This window comes from Camelus bactrianus, chromosome 23 (genome assembly GCF_048773025.1).
Source record: "Camelus bactrianus isolate YW-2024 breed Bactrian camel chromosome 23, ASM4877302v1, whole genome shotgun sequence".
Classification (NCBI taxonomy): domain Eukaryota; kingdom Metazoa; phylum Chordata; class Mammalia; order Artiodactyla; family Camelidae; genus Camelus; species Camelus bactrianus.
Window position 1 is genome coordinate 17339823 of NC_133561.1, and position 18064 is coordinate 17357886.

Consider the following 18064-nt stretch of genomic DNA (forward strand, 5'->3'; position numbering starts at 1 on the left):
TGTGTGTAAGGGAGGATCCCATTTTAACTAGTCTCATGGAGACCTGTTTGAGAAGCTGTCTCCCGCTTTCAGCTCTATTATCGATCCTAAAATCGCCCCCCGCCGCCCCGTGACTTAAAACAAATTCATCTAAATTAGAATGAATTTAAGGCATACTAGGCACCAGGCGCGGCTCGTTTCTTACCTCCATCTCCCTAGCGTTACATGCATCCTCCAGATTAAAGGACTTAACCTCGAAGCCTTTCCCGACCGAGCCTGGTGAGTGCACACACCCAATTTGCGGTGTCCTTGGCCGAGGCTCCAGCCCCATTCACCTGTCTAGGGAGGGAAAGGTGTGTCCATTCCTCCCAGTATCTGGACAACCAGCTCCCTCTACGTTCCTCTTCTACTTTCTCCCTTCTGCCCTGATTTGTAAGCGGTATTGGGGGGGGGGGGGGGAGGGCGGGGAAGGGGCCCGGCGGGGAGGGGCGCCGGAGCTCTGTCACCGAGTGTCACGCCGCCCTCCCCGCCCCTCTGCCGGGGGTGTGGGAGCGCAGCGGAGCGCGCGGCAGAGAGCCGGGCGCGTGGGGACGCGGGAGTGCGGGGTTCTGGGCGAGCCGCGCGGCGCACGGAGGGAGCCGGCCGCCACCCGCCGCCTGTGTACTGGGCGGCATCCCGGGCCGCGGTAGCCCGGCTCCAGGGGAGCGCGCCCCGCCATGGAGCCTTCGCACAAAGACGCCGAGACGGCGGCGGCGGTGGCGGCGGCGGACCGGGGGGCGTCCTCGTCCAGTGGGGTGGTGGTGCAGGTCCGCGAGAAGAAGGGCCCCCTGCGCGCCGCCATCCCCTACATGCCCTTCCCCGTGGCCGTCATCTGCCTCTTCCTCAACACTTTCGTGCCAGGACTGGGTAAGACGCCGCGGCTCCGACCCCTGCTCCCCGGGCCCCAGCGCGGGAGGACGGCAGGGGAGGGTCAGGGAGGGACCCTCGGGCGGCGCCCACGGGAGGCAAGTGCCTCGCCCGTGCTCCCAGCGCCCTCTGGCAGGTGGCAGAAGCGCGAGGAATGGGCGCCTGGAGGGAGACGCGGCGCGGGGCTCCCTGACACGCCTTTCACCTTCTCTGACCCGGGAGTCAGGTGATCTGGCCCTGAAGAGCCGGAAACTTTGCCAGGAATGTAGGACCCCGCCGGTGGCGACCTGGACAGTTCTCTCGGGCCCTGCTGGGCTCCCCTCCATGCGCCCCAAATCCTGCCTCTTGCCTCCGCCGCGCGCGCCCTCCCACGAGCTCCTTTCTTCGAGGGACGCGGGGCTGGAGCAGGAGGAGCGCTGGGCTGCGGGTGGGGGCGACTAAGCTTCCGGGCATTCGAGAAGCCGGCCGAGCTGGGAAAAAAGGGGGAAGAACGAGGTTAGGAGACACCCCGCAGCCTCGCCTGCGCTCGCGCTCGGTGCGAGGCGTGTGGGGGCGAGAACTCTTTAGCCATAGTCTCCACCTTCTTCCAGAATGCCCGCGATTCCTCCAGCACCCCTGCCAGGAGCCAAGGAGAAGTAGGATAATTTTATTAGTTTGGATGCCTGTGGGTTTGAACCGTACATGGCCAGTGGTGACCCCATAACTCCCTCCCATCACTTCCGTTCCTGACAAAGTGGAGAGCGCACGGATATAATTCTGTGTTGGACTCTGGCTGCCTGGAGGGTCCCTAATGGCGCCAGTATCCCCCCTAATGGCGCCAGTATCCCAAATTTTAATCAGAGGCCTATCATAGAGGGGTTCCCAAGACTGCATGAAGGGCGGGAATGAGAAGTTTTCTTGACCCTCCCTCTCCTAACTCCCCCAAATCTCTGTACGCTCTCCCCTCACTGTCAGCTTGCCAGCTTGGCACCCGATGTTCTTGAGTGCTAAAAGCACCCCGCAATTCTGTGTGGGGCTGGAGAGGCAAGCACCTCTGCCCTCTCCAGGAGAAAGCCTGCCGCTGTGCGCTGTGCGCGAGCTAGTTGCCAGCGTAGGGCTCCAAGTTAAGAACAGAGGTCAGCTAGAAGTGGTTTTCTGTTTTACTTTGGCCTTTCTCACGGCCCTGCTCTTAGCTAGCTTTGCAGGGTCCTCTCTGGCGCTGATGGCGAAAGTCACACCCATCCACGCAGGTCGTGTTCACTTTTCTCTTCGTGCTCATCTTTCTGCCCCACCCCCCGAGGGTGGGGGTTGAGTGGGGCTGTGGCCAGAGCAGCATGTCTGTCTGAGCAAGAAGGTGGTCTTTATTTAGGCTTTCCCTTTGTTGGTGCCTCCAGCAGCCTGCTTCCCTGGTTGGTGTCATCAGGCCAGCCCTCTCTGCACATTTAAACACCGTGAGGAGGCAAGCCGACCTTCATTTAGTTGTGTCGGAAATTCCCACCTGCTGGAGTGAAAACACACTCCCTGCCCATCTCTCTGGGGATGTGAAGATTATGAGCAGGGATGTGTCTTGATTCCATTTTTTTTTTTTTAAGTGGTGAAGCTAATGCCATCTTATGGTCTTTGAGGAAAGAAACACATTGGTGCCAGGTGGGAGGGGCTTCACCAAGTCTCTGTCCAGTCAGGCAGTCCCCCTGTGCACCTCCACGTGCCCTCGTGGGTCCACCTCAGGAAGCCTCTTTTCCACCCTTAGCCCTGCTGCCACTCCCTCTGGCCCCCTGCCCTCCTGCCCCTCTGCCCTGGACATCAGTTTTTACCTTTTTACACTTCCCTTTGTTAGATCAGAATCCTATGGGATTTTGGTAAGAAACCTTTCTAAGAAGCCAGAAGAAAATAAAGAGGGAAAAAAGCAAACTACAAAAGTAATAAAACAGGGTGAGGTGAACCGTGGGTATACAGACTTCTGAATTTTCAGTGACTAAATCCAGGCATTTTATTGTTTTGGTTGTCACTGAACAGTTGATTGGGTGCAAAGGCCCCGCCACTCTCCACACTGAAGGGGGTTCTTGATCCTCGGTGGTGTTTTTTGTGTGTGTCAGCGATGCATGTCTCTCCGGGTTGCTGGCAGGATGAAATAAGATTACGTAGAACTTGGGGTCTGGCCAACAGAGAGTGCTCCAGAGACCCTGGGTCTCTCTTGCTCTTTGCCCTTCTGCAAAGCTGAGCACTGGTCCCATCGCTGGTGTGTGTGGGTGCCCTCTGGGACCTTTCTTCTGAGTACCTATTGACCTCTGCTCCTCTGGACCTGCAGTGGAGTCCTGGATGACAAAGCAGCACAGGCAAACTTGCAGGCTCCCCACCGTCCTACCCCCACTCACCCCCAATGGTTTGAATGGCTCTTGGAAATTTTTCCCTCAGCCCAGACCCACTTCTCCAGGTCCTCCTGGCTTATCTGACACTCCTGTGATAACTGAATATTCATGTCTGGCTCTGCCCTTTAAGGAAATGAAGCTTCTTTTCATCCATTCACTCATTCATTCGACAAACACAGCATCCACCACGTGCCTGGCACTGGGGATGTGAAGATGAATAAATCAGTCAAGATGTCATAGATTTTAGGGGAAAATTGATGCAAACTTTGTTTAAATCTGGTAAGTGCTATGATGGCAGAAGGAACAGCATTTTAGCAGTGATTGATTCTTCCTAGATTGGGGTGGGGGTTCAGAGAAAGCCTCCCAGAGGGAGTAGTATTAGGTTAGACCTTGCTGAGAGTATCCATCATGGGGCCCCAAGCATAACTATCCTCACTTCCTTCTCACTCTCTGGAAATTGGTCATAGCACTGGTCCTAAGAGCCCTTCTTTTTTTTCCTGGAAACTTCCTTACCTGCAAATCCTCTCCTCATTTGCAAACTGGACGAGAGTGCAAGCATTGGGCTGAATGAAAGCACGGTTTTTCTCTGATATAGTGTCTCACGTCCATCCAGTCGGCAGGACCTGCCATGGAGAAGCCCAGTCCTTACAATTCACTGGTGCCTTCTAGATCCAAGCAACAATGCTGTCAGGATAACATACCATAAGAGGGATGTGTCCTCTCCCTGGAAGTGGATGGGAAGGAGAAATGATTTGTGATCACTCTGACTCCTCGTTGAAACATTACAAAATAACTTTGAAAAATGGATGATGGTAAAGAGAGTTTCCCCCAGTCGTATTCAGGATCATATGGAATACCTACTAGTAAAGACTATAGCCAGTACCTTCACAGTCCAACAAGGATGGCATTTATAAGTATGTACAATACTCATGGAATGAAAGTTCACCATTATACCCCAAAATGGCCAGAGAATTTATCTATGGCTTGGGAGCAAAATTATACTTTCTTATTTAAAAACTGTATCTATCTTGATTGACGTGGTGAAATGAAAATATTGATAACTCAGATAATGGCAGGGAAAGTGGGAGAGAGGAGAGTTTCCATTGACCGTTAACCATTCCATCAGATTAGTGTTAGCTATTAATCTACTGTTGAATATTCATAAATATTTCATCTATCCATAATATACTGCCTACTCTTTGACACTCACCTAATGTCTTGCTTCCCTGGTTAGAGTTCCACAGGCTGACTGGGCTTCTTCTCTCTTTCCTGTCAGCCTGAACCTCTAATTGATGATTCCCTATCTTGTGGCATCTTTTGTATCATTGATTTTTTTATTACTGTTTCAAGGGTTTATTCTTTGTCTGTCTAAATAGATTGTAAGTTCCTTGAGCGCAAGAACCATTTCAAGTTTCTCTTTGATATAGTATGCTACTTATGAATGCACATTGACCAGAATTATACTCCTGAAATAAGCATTAAAGATCATCTGGTTCAATGACTTTATTTTATATATAAGTGAGGCAGGCCTGAGGATGAAAGGACCAAGGAAATTTACATCCTATTCAACCTTTATAAAGAAGTAATTTAAGGATGTATTTCATCAAAGCAAGAGAGTAAGCCAAGAAAGAAGATATGAGGTCTAGGGAATAATGGATCCAATTCAGAGCAGCCATGAAAAGCAACCTAGGATAAAACTGTTCAGCAGGCCTGGAGAGCAGTCAGTCTTCATTAGAGTGGGAGGATGGAAGGCTCCAGGAAAGAGGTTTCTGAGGATGGTATAAGAAGGGGACATTCCACAGAGTAGAGAGTATTATTGGTATACTGCAAGAGATTAAAGTTATGATGAAAAAAAAAAAAAAACCCCAGAAAACAAGCAAGAAAAACAGAAGGCAATTAATAACTGTAGTAAAGACAAAAAGCTATGCAAAATCATTAAGATCCCCAAATGAAGCAACCTACCCAATTATATCAGGAGGTCAGCAGGCCTCAAGAAGAATAATAGAAGATTCCAAACAATAAATGAGAAAGAATTTGAGGATATTAGGATTATGATGTAGAAGGCACATGTTTCTTCTACTGATAATAAAAAAGAGAGATAATAACAATTTCAGGAAAAACAAACAAACAATTTTTTTCTAAAGGGATAACTCAGATAGAAAGCAAATCAGTATGTAGCCTGATTTTGAGCAAGTGGTAGAATGTAAGAAAGGCTCTTTTAAGTGTGTAGGGTCTGCCATTGGAACAGTGGTGCACAATATGGGCTCTTAGCTTCTCTTTGATTCTGTAGTGAAGAATATTTGCTTAGTCATAATGATATAAGTGCTCCTCACTAGTTTTTAACTTCTAAGATCAACCACAGGCAAAGAACTGAAGATTACTTAATAGCAGTTATAAAGGAGGATGTATGATTTTTTACCTTGGCAATATAAAATAAAATAAACAGCTTGTAGAAGTTGGCAAGGAGATTGTGATAAATTAAATTATTGTCCCCACTTATCCACTGTCTTCCCTGAAGGATGAGGGCACATCCCAACTTAATGCCATATAGGGCTTACCATTATTCATACGGAGGGGGCTATTTCCTTCCCTGCCCATTGATAAATCAGGGTTGGTCATGTGACTTGCTTTGGCCAACTGAATGAGTGGAAGTGACATATGTCACACAGAGATTTTAAGAGGTATTGTGAGGTTCTGCCATTGTTCTTTTCCCTCTCTCATGAGAATGGCAGGTCTTGGATGAGGGCTGCTTTTCAACATGGTTCCCAGAATAAAGAGGATTTCAGAAGCAGGGCATGACATGTCATGTGAGTGGCTGTGATTTTTCTGCTGTGTGAGTGTTGTTATTGTCCCAACACAACCTACCAAAGCTGACTTAACTTAGGGTACAGGTGTGAACACCCTCCTCAGCTAAAGTAGGTGATCAAGACATGCTGTCTATAGTTGATAGACCCAGAAAAAAGGGCTACCAAGGAAGTCAACAGATGAACTGAAATAGTGAGGTACTGGGAAAATGGGATAATGTTGGAACAAGAGTAGAAGGGAGATGAAGGCGGTGTAAGTAAGCTAACTCTTATGTATCATAGCAGAAAATCAATAAATGATGCCTAAAGTTGATAAAACATGAAAAAGCAATATAAGCATACTCTGGAGATTAGGAAAACACCAGAAGAATTCCTACACCTTCTGGCATCGTCAATTTTCCTTTGTCTAATGGCTCATTCTTAGCACACATACATACTGAAATTGTCTCCCGTCTCTTTGAAATAGCCTCTCTCGATCCTACACCCACTTCTGCCTATTGCCTGTATCTCTATTCCCCTTTACAGTGCAATCTCTGAAAGAGTTGTCTAGACTTGTCATCAGTCCCTCTTCTCTCTTTCTCTTGAACCCACTCTATGCATGTTTTTGCCTCCATCACTCACCAAAACTGCACTTATCAGGATCACCAGTCTCCTCCAGGTGGCTGAATTCTGTGCTCAATTCTGTCTTCATCTTCCCAGACCTCTCAGGAGCACTGGATACAATTGCTCACTCCCTCCTCAAAACACAGCCTTTACTTGGCTTCTGGAACACCACCGTCTCCTAGTTTTCTTCATATCTTATGAATCTTTCTCTGTTTCCTTTGCTCATCAACTTCTAAACTTGAGAGTTCCCCAGGGCACTTAATCATCTTAATCTTGATCTTCTCTTTGATCTCCATCTCTTTTCTGCCTACATTCATCCCCCCTGATGTTCGTGCTCATGGCTCTAAATTGCATCCTTGTGATAGTGACTCCCAGATCCAAATCTCTAGCTCAAACTTTCCCCTGACTTCCAGAGCCTTATATCCAACTGACTTCTCAACATCTCCCCTTGGAAACCAAAAGCCATTGTAGACTTAACTTATCCAAAAACCAAACTTTTGATTTTCTTCCCCAAACTTATTTCTCCCTTGTATTTCCCCATCTCAGCAAATGGCATCCTTCCAGTAGCTCAGACAAAAACTGGGACTCATCCTCAACTCCTCTTTTTCTCACACCCCACGCCCAATCTGTCAGAAAATACTTGGCTCTGCTTTCAAAGTCTAGTTGGTATCTGACCACTTCTAACCACTTTGTGTCTACCTCACTGGTCCAAGCCCTCACCTTCTCCAGAGTGCAGTGGCCTCTTAATGGGATGCTTGCCTTTACTGACAGTCTGTCCTCAACAAGGCAATAGGAGTGATTCTTTTAAAGCATGAGTGAGTCAGATCATGTCCCTTTTGAGCTGGAAACCCTCCAGTGGCTCTCATATCACTCAAGTAAAAGCTCAAGTCCTTATTATGACCTACCAGGCCCTAAGCCAGAACTTTTCAAAAGAAATACAACATGAACCACAAATATAATCTAAAATGTTCTAGTGCCTATATTATAAAGAAGTAAAAAGGAACAAGTGAAATTAACTTTATTAGTGTATTGTACTTAACCCAGCATATCTAAAATATTGCCATTCAATGCTTATCAATATAAAAATTACTAATGAGATTTTTATATTCCTTTTGGTATGTACTAGGTTTTCAAAATCTGTTGTGAATTTTATACTTACAGTACATCTCAGTTTGGACCAGCTCCATTCAAGTGACCACTAGCTACAGTGGCTGCCATATTGGACAGCACAGCACCTGCCATAGCATCTCCACCCCTGACAGCTATCTTTCTGATTTCCTCTTCTACTCTACCTCTTGCTCACTCTGCTCCAGCCCCACTGGCCTCTTTGCTGTTTCTGGAATATGTCAGAGGCACCTTCTCACCTCAAGGCTTTTGCAGTTGCTCTTCCTTCTGCCTGAGTACTTATCCTACAGCTGTCTATGGGACTGGCTCCTTCACATCCTCTGTCTTTCTCAAACGTCACCAGCTCAGTGAGGCCTTTTGTATTAGTTTGCTAGGGCTGCCCATAACACATACCATGGACTGGGTGGCTTAATCAAGAATAATTTATTTTCTCACAGTTCTGGAGGCTGGAAGTCCAGGATCAAGATGTTAGCAGGGTTGGTTTCTCCTGAGTCCTCTCTCCTTGGCTTGTAGATGACCACATTTCCCCTGGATCTTCACGTGGTCTTCTCTCTCTGTGTCTCTGTCCGAGTCTCTTCTTCTTTTAAGGACACCAGTCATATTGGATTAGGGCACATCCTAAAGACCTCATTTTAAGTTATTTAACCTCTTTTAAGACCTTATCTCCAAATATAGCCACATGATGAGGCAGGGGGAGTTAAGACTTCAACACATGAGTTTTGAGGGGACACAGTTCAGTGCGTAACACCTTCCAGATGGTCTCCCCCTCCTCCTCAGACTTCATATCTTATCCTACTTCATTTTCCTTAAGGGCACCCTCACTATCAAACATACTGTATCTTTTACTTATTTTTCCTGCTTTCTGTCTCCCTGCATTTGAATGTATCTTCCATGAGGGCAGGGTGTTATTTTGGTTTTTTTATTTTTTGTTTTTTGATCTGTTTTGTTCATTGCAGTATCCCTGCACCCTAGAACAGTGCCTGGTTCATAATAGATACTCAATAAACGTAAGTTGAATAAATGAATATGCTTAAACCAGAAATAGAAGTGATCGACTTTGGGAAGCTGGACTCAGAGCAGGGACAGCTAGGATAAGGGACTGTAGCCTTTCATTAAAAACTTTTCTCCTCTATTTGATTTTTTAAAAACTGTGCATTTGTATTATTTGCTGTTGCTTTTTTTTCTTCCTAAGGATAAGAGTCAATGTTACAGAAGGAAAAGGGACTTTTATACACTCCTGACAGGAATGTAAATTGGGGCATCTTTTCTGGAAAACAGTTTAGCACTTATATATCAAGAGTCTTAAAATGTTCACATCCATTAATTCAGTAATTTCACTTGCAGGAAATCTTCTTAAGGAAGCAATTAAAAACATGGACAAATTTTTACACGTAAAGATGTGCCATGAAGCTTTATACTATTTATAATTTCTAATATTTATATATATAAATTTATTATAAATTTATAAATGTATTGAAAGTTATAAACAAACCCAAATAACAACAATATAAAAATAGTTAAATAAAAGCTATTTATGGTAGAATATTATATGCTGATTCAAATGATGTTTACACAGAGTTTCTGATGCTGTGGAAAGTTTAGGGTGTAAAGGAAAGAAGTATGTTGAAAACTGGGCTGTCAGTGTAATCTCAAATATTTTTGTTTGCTTGATTTTATTTGCTTGATTCTAAGGCACCTCCTTTCCCCACTTTTTGGGTATTTCTGAATTTCAGGTGTGTATTACTATTGATATTGAAATGCATAATTTTTTTCTTTCTTTCATTTTTTCTTAAAAAGTTATTGCTAAATTAATGATGTATTTTTATTTTCAATGGCATCTTAAAATCAAGAAAATATAAGGTAGCTGATAGATAAAGACAGGAAGAAAATACATTAACATGGTAACAGGTGGTGGGAGCGTGGGTGATTATTTTCTTTATACTTTTCTATATTTTCTAAAATGAGCATAAAATGTATTACTTTTATAATTAGAAAACTTAAGTAAGCATTGTTTTGAAAAACAGCCTCACAGGGTTATGGCGCTCTAATGCAAACGCAGCATTGTTTTGACAATGGTGAAATGCTAAATGTCTGGGACGACCATGTCTACACTCCACTCTATTTACCCTCCCTGTCTATGTATCCATTGCAGGATCATTTACAAGCCAATGTCACTTTGAGGGGTGACTGGGTCAGGTTCAATGACATAAAGAGCATCCCCATTTCTTCTGAGATGTTGCAAGGAACGATGCTGCTGTGGGGAGTGAATGTAGTTAGTCAGCAAATGAGACAGAGGAAGTTTGTGTTTCAGTCCAGTGTAGATTGAGGAGCATGCTGAGCAGAGGACAGAGCTGACTCTGAGTGCCTTCTATGGCACACCACTCCCCAGAAGCTCTCTGCACTCCTGCTGTGGTCCAAGTCTGTACCCAAACTGAGATGCACAGTCAAAGGAGACGCGTTCCCTGCGCTCCAGGTGCTGATGGTCTACTGGGAGGATATAATGTAATACAGCAGATAGTGGATGTGTGCTTTCATGGAGGGGAGGGAGGGGTGGCTGCTGGCCAGTCTAATCCAGGCCCCAGGGGTGAGGGAGTGCTTTCCCGGCAAAGTTGGCCACAGGGGAAATGAGCAGCAGGCTGAACAGATGACCTGGAGGGCACTAGACTAAGTCACATCTCCAGCTGTGCATCAGATTCATGAGGCTCAAGGTGGTGTGGAAAGGGGGTGAACTAGAAGTCAGGAGGCCTGACAGCTGGTTCTAGTTCTCCAGGAGCTTGCAGCCTCCAGCCACTTCACCTCCCTGAGCCCCAGTTTCTCCATCCCTAAAATGGAAGTAGTCCCTGCTCTGCCACCTCACAAGGTCATGATGTTCTGCTAACCATGAAGCACTCCATGGTCAGAAAGGGGGTTATCACTACCAGTTCACATTGGCAAAGTTTCCTTTGTTCCCAAGGTGGTTCCTGGGATTTTCTTCACAGCTACCCCAAGGGCAGCAGGGGAGCCTTAAGCACTGCAGCCTTTTCCAGCATCTGGTCCCTGGTGGCACAGAGCCGAGCACACGCCTGGCATGCTGGGGGGGAGGAGGGAGCAGGGTGCTTTCTCTAGGGCTTGGTTCTCCATGTAGGAGAAGCTTTTGCCAGTGTATCCTCCCAGACCCTGGGCCTCAGTGAGACATGGGAAGTCTCTAGGGCCAACTCTACCGTCTGGTAAGAGGCTGTAGGCACATCAGACTGGTGAGTGAATGTGTGTGTTCACACATGCACACACACACAAATGCCCCTGCAGATGTGCATTCAGCATGGGAACTTCCCAGTGAGAACTGGGTGCTGGGGTCAGTGGTCCCAGCTGAGTACAATTTCTCCAAGCCATGTTAATGAAGAATGGCATTTCTAGGGAAAAGTCGAGGCAATGGTGAGGGGACAGTATTTTCTTATTCGAAAGATTAATTATGCTTTTATTTTATTTATTTTTAAATTGAATTAATTTTTATTGAAGTGTAGTTGATTTACAATATTATATTAGTTTCAAGTGTACAAAGTAGTGATTCAATATTTTTATAGATTGTACTTCATTTAAAGTTATTACAAAATGATGGCTGTATTCCCTGTGCTGCACAATAAGTCTATCCTTGTTGCTTATTTATTTTATACCTAGTAGTTTGATCTCTTAATCCTCTACCCCTATCTTGTCCCTCCCACTTCCCTCTCCACTAATTTGTTCTGTGAGTCTGCTTTGTTATATTCATTTGTTTTCTTTTTTAGATTCTACATGTAAGTGAGAGCATACAGTATTTGTCTTTCTCTGTCTGACTTACGTCACTAAGCATGGTACCCTCTAAGTCCATCTACATTGTTGAAAATGGCAGAATTTCATTCTTTCTTATAGCTGAGTATATGTCTATGTACCACATCTTTATCCATTGGTCTGCTGATGGTTACTTAGTGTGTGTTTATTTTATGAAAAGTCTTAAATTCATTGAAGAAGCCATTTTTCTTGAAAGGAATAAAATGACACGAGACCAGGGCTGTCCTGGAACGTGGACTGTATATGGTCCATCGCCAGGTCTTCTGTAAGCTTTGGTCTTCATTGATGGAGAAGTTTGACCCCAAGGCCAAGAATAATGTGTTTGTGGAGAAGACTCTGTCCTAAAACCTCAACAAAGAAAATGTTGCATCTTTCCCAGGGTCAGGCAGCTTTAGGGCCATCCAACCCCTTCACTTTACAGAGAAGAGGCCTCTTCCTGGACCCAAGGCTCTTACCCACAACCTCACATCACTTACCCCAGCCCGAGGCCCTTCTGCTCACCTCAGTGCCTGGCTTGTAGTGGAGGGTTAATTACTATTTGTCCAATTAAATGAGTGCACGGGTGTTACAAAGATCTGGTGAGGGCTCAGGGGACAACACGTGACCTGTCGGTGACCACATCCGATTCCACTGCCTGGACCTTCCTCTGCTTGCTGCCCCGGCCTTTTTTCCCCTCATGACAGCTTTATTGAGACATAGTTGCATACCATAGAAAAGTCACTCTTTCAAAGTGTACAGTTCAGAGGTTTTTAGCAAATTCAGAGCCTTCCACTCCTTCCCCAGCCCTGCCTTCCAATCTCACCATTTGGCCACTTTGCTTTCAGAACCCTGGAAACTTAACGTGCCAAGAACACCTTCAGGCAGGTGCTTTTGGGACGAGTGATTGTTTGGGCATCTTTTGGTGGTGGCTGTGTTGGAGTTCTGCCAGTCAGGAACTCACGGCTCAGAAGGCGAGGCCCACCCTGGTGCCACAGATGGGCGAGACGCAGGCCTCCTGGAGGCTTCGGGGACAGACATTGTTTGGGAGGTTGTCATATTTTATTTTCTGTTTTGTTTTAAAAAGAAGCATCTCACCAAAGAGGGAAAATGTAATAGCATGGCACCAGTGGCCTAAGCTGAAACATGAGCCACTTCCGAGAAGAAGTGAGCCCCTCCCTCTGGGGATAGAGGGACATTGCCCCCGGCTGTGGGGTCATCCTTAGGCCACTCAGCAGAAGGGAGGGCCGACAGCACCTTCCTGGGCCACAGCTCTCTGTGGCTTTAGTATTATATCACTGTTTTATTTTATTTTTGGGAGGGGAGGTAATTAGGTTTATTTATTTAGTTTTAGAGGAGGTACTGGGGATTGAACCCAGGACCTCATGCATGCTAAGCATGCACTCTACCATTTGAGCTATACCCTCCCCCTTACATCACTGTTTTAACAGAATTTCTATGTTAGCAGATTAAGCCATCTCCGCCTTTGTCTTGGCTCTGACCATTTCATTCTTCTGCTCTGAAATCTTCAGTAGCTCCCTGTTGTCCGCAGACTAAGTTCATATTCCACATTGGACCCACAAGGATTCAGTGAACTTCACTTTTTCTTTCCCTCCGTTTATTTAGTCAAACTGGACAACTTGCTTTTATGGTGCTGCTTGTGTGATTTGGCTCCTCTGTACTCCTGCCTGGAACACCCTCCCCCATCATGTCTAAATCCTGCCCACCTTCAAGGCCCATCTCTGACAGCCCTCCCTCCTAAGCCTTTTTTGCCCATTCCTGGGACTGTCAGGCCACTTAGGACAGTTCTCTTGCTCCCTTTAAATTCTGTTCTTCTGCTGTTGTCTTAATCCTCTTACTCGAATCACCTCCTGGAGGGTAGGGGCTATGCTTTGTCATCGTCTGCCTGTGACAGCTCCTAGCTCAGTCTGGTAGGTATTTGTTGAAGGAGAGATGTGTGTGGATACTGACTTCTGGTTGTGAAGGCGGAGTCAAGAGCACGTCCTTGCTCCCTCAGCCTAGTGAGTGTGTCCCTTACCCAAGGGACACAGGCTTTAACGTCACTTCTCAGACTTCCTGGCTCAGAGGGAAGTCAGGGATCTAATCTTGCGGCTGAGGCAGGATGGGAAGAGTGCTGTGTGTCTCTGGGGTGTCCTTGGTGGTCCAGCCACTCAGGGGAGGGACATGGGAAGAGGAGGGGTGTTGGCTCCCCCATTGCTGGGACAGAAGGCTTGCTCTGCAGGGGATTCATTGGGAACAGTCACCGTGTGACTGGGAAGAGCCAGATCACCTTCCATCCTTTCAAGCTGTATAGCTAATAGCTGATAAGTGCGGGCAGGGATGGGGAGGAGGGAGCAGTGGACGTGATCAATCTTAGTAAACCATTTTAATAAAGATTGGTTTGGGCACTAGCCACCAAATTAAATCTACGGGAAATTTCGATGAGAAACAGGATATTCGCATGATCTTAAAGTGTCTCTCCACAGAATGCTTATAACTTGCAAGGGGAAAAAATTATACAGTGGAGAAACCAGACAGCATCTTGACTGGGTGAACAAAATCACGTTACCTGGACCTTGAAACCATTATTCTAGGTGAAAGAAGTCAGTCACAAAAGACCATATATTGCATGATTCCATTTACATGCAATGTCCAGAATGGGCGAGTCTGTAGAGACAGAAAGTAGTTGTCTGGGGAGGAGTGGTATCTTTGGGAGGCTGTGGGGAATGATTGTTAATGAGTAGGGGGTTTCTTTTTGGGGAGACAAAAATGTTCTAAAATTGATTGTGGTGATGGTTGCACAATCCTGAATATTCTAAAAGCCACTGAATGATTAAATGGGTGACTATTACAGTATGTGAGTACATCTCATTAAAGCTGTTTAAAAAGTTAGCATCACCAAGGAGAAACAGACAGACATCGCATGCCTCCTGGCGTGATATCCTGAGAGGGAAACAACATCGTTTGTGTGGTACTCCAGCTCGGGGCACATGATCTGAATCTGCTTATGAGAAAATATCAGAAAAGCCCAAATTGAGGGCATTCTACAAAATACCTGCCCGGTATTCTTCAAACGCGTCATTGTTATGAAAAAGGAGAGGAAAAAATGTGACAACTAAATGCAAAGTGTAATCTTGGGGGGATTGGATTCTGTAGTGGAGGGAAAAAGAACACCAGTGAGGACATTATTGAGACAGCTGACAAAACTGGAATATGGACTGTATGTTAGATAAAATATTGTATCCGTATTAGGGTTCCTAAAGTCAGTAACTGTGCTATGAATACGTGAGAGAATACCTCTGTCTTTGGAAACACACTGAAATATTAAGGGATAAAGAGCCATGATCTATGCAGCCTGCTTACAAATGGTTCAGAGGAAATAAAATATGAAGACTGAAAGAGAAAGAAGGACAAAACAAAAGTAGTGAAGTGTTAAAAATTGGTAATCTGGGCAAAGGGTAGACAGAAATTTTCTGTCTTATTCTTGAAACTTTTCTGTCAGTTGGAAAGGATTTTAAAGTAAAAAGTTAGAAAGTATGTGGTTAAAAGCCAAACATTCTGACCTCATATAGTTCATACTTAGGAACTGCACCTAAATCCAAACCACTATACCCTAAGTAAGTGCTTTCCTATCATTTAAGGTCTGCCAGCTCTAACTAACTCAGGCACCGTCTGGGGCCAGAGGAGGAAAGTCACGGTGCAAGATGGCACTGGCTTGCAGACCCCCAGGGGAATTTTCCTGGGGATGTCTACCATTAATACCCCGAGGTGGCATAGAAGTTTACCACAGTCATTTGGGAATGAAAGCCATTCCTCTGCTCCAGCAGCACCACAGGCTTGATTATAAGTGAAATGAGTTTCTCATGCACAGTGCATGCAACTGGCCTGCCTTGCAGTGTCTGGTTGGGATTGACCCGGCTGCATCATTTCCAGCCTTCTTTGGGGGCTGGTCAGGCATGTGACTGCTTCAGCCAGAGCTGGAGCAGGTACCAATGCTGCAGATCTATTTTTGGAGAAGTTCCTTGTCTTGGTGATTCCTCTCTTTGATATCTCAGTATAGAGTCCAAGAATCATTTGTGGACCTCAAAGAAACCATCCTCAAGCCAGTGACCACTGACCACACCATGCTGGGAGGGCTTGGGAGAGCCACCCCTTGGCCTTGCCCATTCTGAGGGGTCATGTGGATTGAACATACAAGTGGAATCTTTGCAGGGATCACCATATGGCTTAACTTAGGGAGGAAAGAAAGAAACATAACTATCTTAGGACCTGAAACTGGGGTTCTGAGGCTCAAGGCAGAAAGGCAGGCAGTGGCTGATGCACCCAAGCTCACAGGTCGGGTGTGGCCAGGCTTTGGAGGTCTTGTACCTCAGTGCCTGTGCCTGGACTCTGAGCCTGAGACATCCTAAGGAATAGGGCCTCACTCCAGTGCTTGAGAATTGATTTGAGGTGTATTCTCCTCATCACTCTCTCCCTGACCGCTAGTTGGGATAGAATCAAGTGGAATATGGGCTAAAGGAAAGTAGAGAAAAGCCATGGCCTTGGCAAGATACCCCATTGCTTGGGCCCACGCTTGGGTGGGACGGCTGTGGGCTTTATTTTTCCTGCTAGCTCCTCCTCTGAGCCCAGTGCACGGAACATGCCACAGGACGTTGTAGATGTTCCTGTGTGGGTTCCCCTGAGGATTCGAGAGCTGGGTCTGCCTTGTGTCAGGATGTAGGTACTTGGAAATCCACCTGAGCACTCCTTAAAGGTAGACCCAGAGAACAAACAGGGACCTGCTGTATAGCATGGGGAACTATATTCAATATCTTGTAATAACCTATAATGGAAAAGAATCTGAAAAATAAAATACATAGGTATAACTGAATCACTATGCTGTACACCTGAGACTAACACAACATTGTAAATCAACTATACTTAAGTTAAAAAAAAAAAAGGTAGACCCAAGGAAGGAAGGAGTGAGCAGCAAGCAGTATGTCTCCCCAGTGCTGTTTGCATCCCATCGCTCCACATTCTGCATGGGGTTTCCCCACCCACCACCCCCAGGCATCAGGGGATCAGCACTACCGCCAGTCATGAGGGGAAATGCACGTGATTCTTAACATCAGTCTGAAGACAGTGCACACTGACTAGCGGTAGGAGAAAGGGTGATGGGTAGAATATGCCTTAAAATCAAGCATTTAATTACTGTTTTGGATTATCTACCTGCTGCTCTAACTTTGGGTTTTCTAATCTAGCCTGTGGGTTAGTCTTGTCTCTTTCATGTCACCCCCTAGAGTGTGGTCCAGTGCAGAGTACGGAGCAGGACCCCAGCCCCACTTGACGACTGATAATGAGCTGGGAAGGAGTGTGGCCCCTGCCAGGCTGAGATCCAGAATCCTGGCTTCTGGTTCCAGGACTGTCACAACGGCACCCTTGGCCCCACAGTGCCCACTTCCCTGATGGGCCCCACTTTGTACCCATCTGAAGCAGGAGTGATGATTATTCTTGATTCCTTGTTTGCACTGAGAGAGTTAATGAGATAAGATCAAGGTCATTGCACCGTGTCCCTTTAAGTCAGGAAGTGAACAGGGGCTCGGTGCCTGCAGCTTGTCCTGCTGAGCCCACCCACGTGGCCCGGCTGATCTCACGCTTTCCTGTTCTGAGGGAGCGAGTCTTGCCCTTGCAGAGGCGGGCAGGAGACAAGGCTTTCACCCCCTTCCCTCCCTCCCCCATCCATTCTCCACCCATCCCTGGCCAGGAGCTGACCTGTGTGACGTCACCTGCTCCAGGTGTGTTGGCCAGTGGGAGGCATTCAGAGGGGATGGAGGAAAGGAAGAGAGAGGTTGGATGTTGGCCCCTCCAGCTCCCTTCCCCTTCTTGTGTGTGACCTGTGTGACCGTGGCTTCTGTCCTGCAGCCACCCTTTCCTCCAGGCAACCTCTCCAGACTCAGACAACAACCCCCTTTCTGCACCTTCTGTTGCTAATCATCAGTGTTTCACTCTCTTTGTGGGTTCTTCTGGTCTGGCCCAGGCCTCAGTCAACGGTTGCTGCATTAAGACCCTGACCCCCACTGGCACAGAGACCTTTCTTTTTAGCATCCCCAGCTGGGCTGTAGGATCGAAAACCATCAGCTTGGCATCACTCCTCCCCACCCCCACCCCGCTCCCCAGCCCGGTTTTCCTAAAGAAGCTGGTTTCTAACAGTCTTCCTCCTGGAAGCTCTGGAACAGCCAGTACACGGAGCCAGAAAAGCGTGGGCGTCCAGCTTCCAAATGGCTCTCGTGCTCGTGAGATGCCACATTCCCAAGAATGCCTGGGGTGGGGGCGAGGCGGGGAGGGGAGGGGGGCTTGACATGGTACAGAGCGGGTGCCCCTGGGGTCCCAGAATCTTCTTTCTGTGTTTTCCTGTATGGTTTTTCATCTTCTCGCCTAACGACAGGCATCAGTCCCAGCTCCTCCCTGGGCAGCGCTGGCCCCTGGCGCTTCGCTCAGAGATCTCTGGGCTGCACCTCCCTCCCCAGAGGCAGAAGCCAG

General features: G+C 46.7%; 1 protein-coding gene across 1 annotated transcript in view; it reads left to right on the forward strand.

Annotated features, from left to right (window-relative positions):
* The first annotated feature begins 495 nt into the window (after positions 1-495).
* STUM (stum, mechanosensory transduction mediator homolog) overlaps positions 496-18064 on the forward strand; it is a 56239-nt gene continuing 38670 nt past the window's right edge. The window contains exon 1 of the mRNA XM_074351702.1: positions 496-885. Coding sequence (XP_074207803.1) covers positions 696-885 — 190 coding nt within the window. The 5' untranslated portion in view covers positions 496-695. The remainder of the gene's footprint in view (positions 886-18064) is intronic.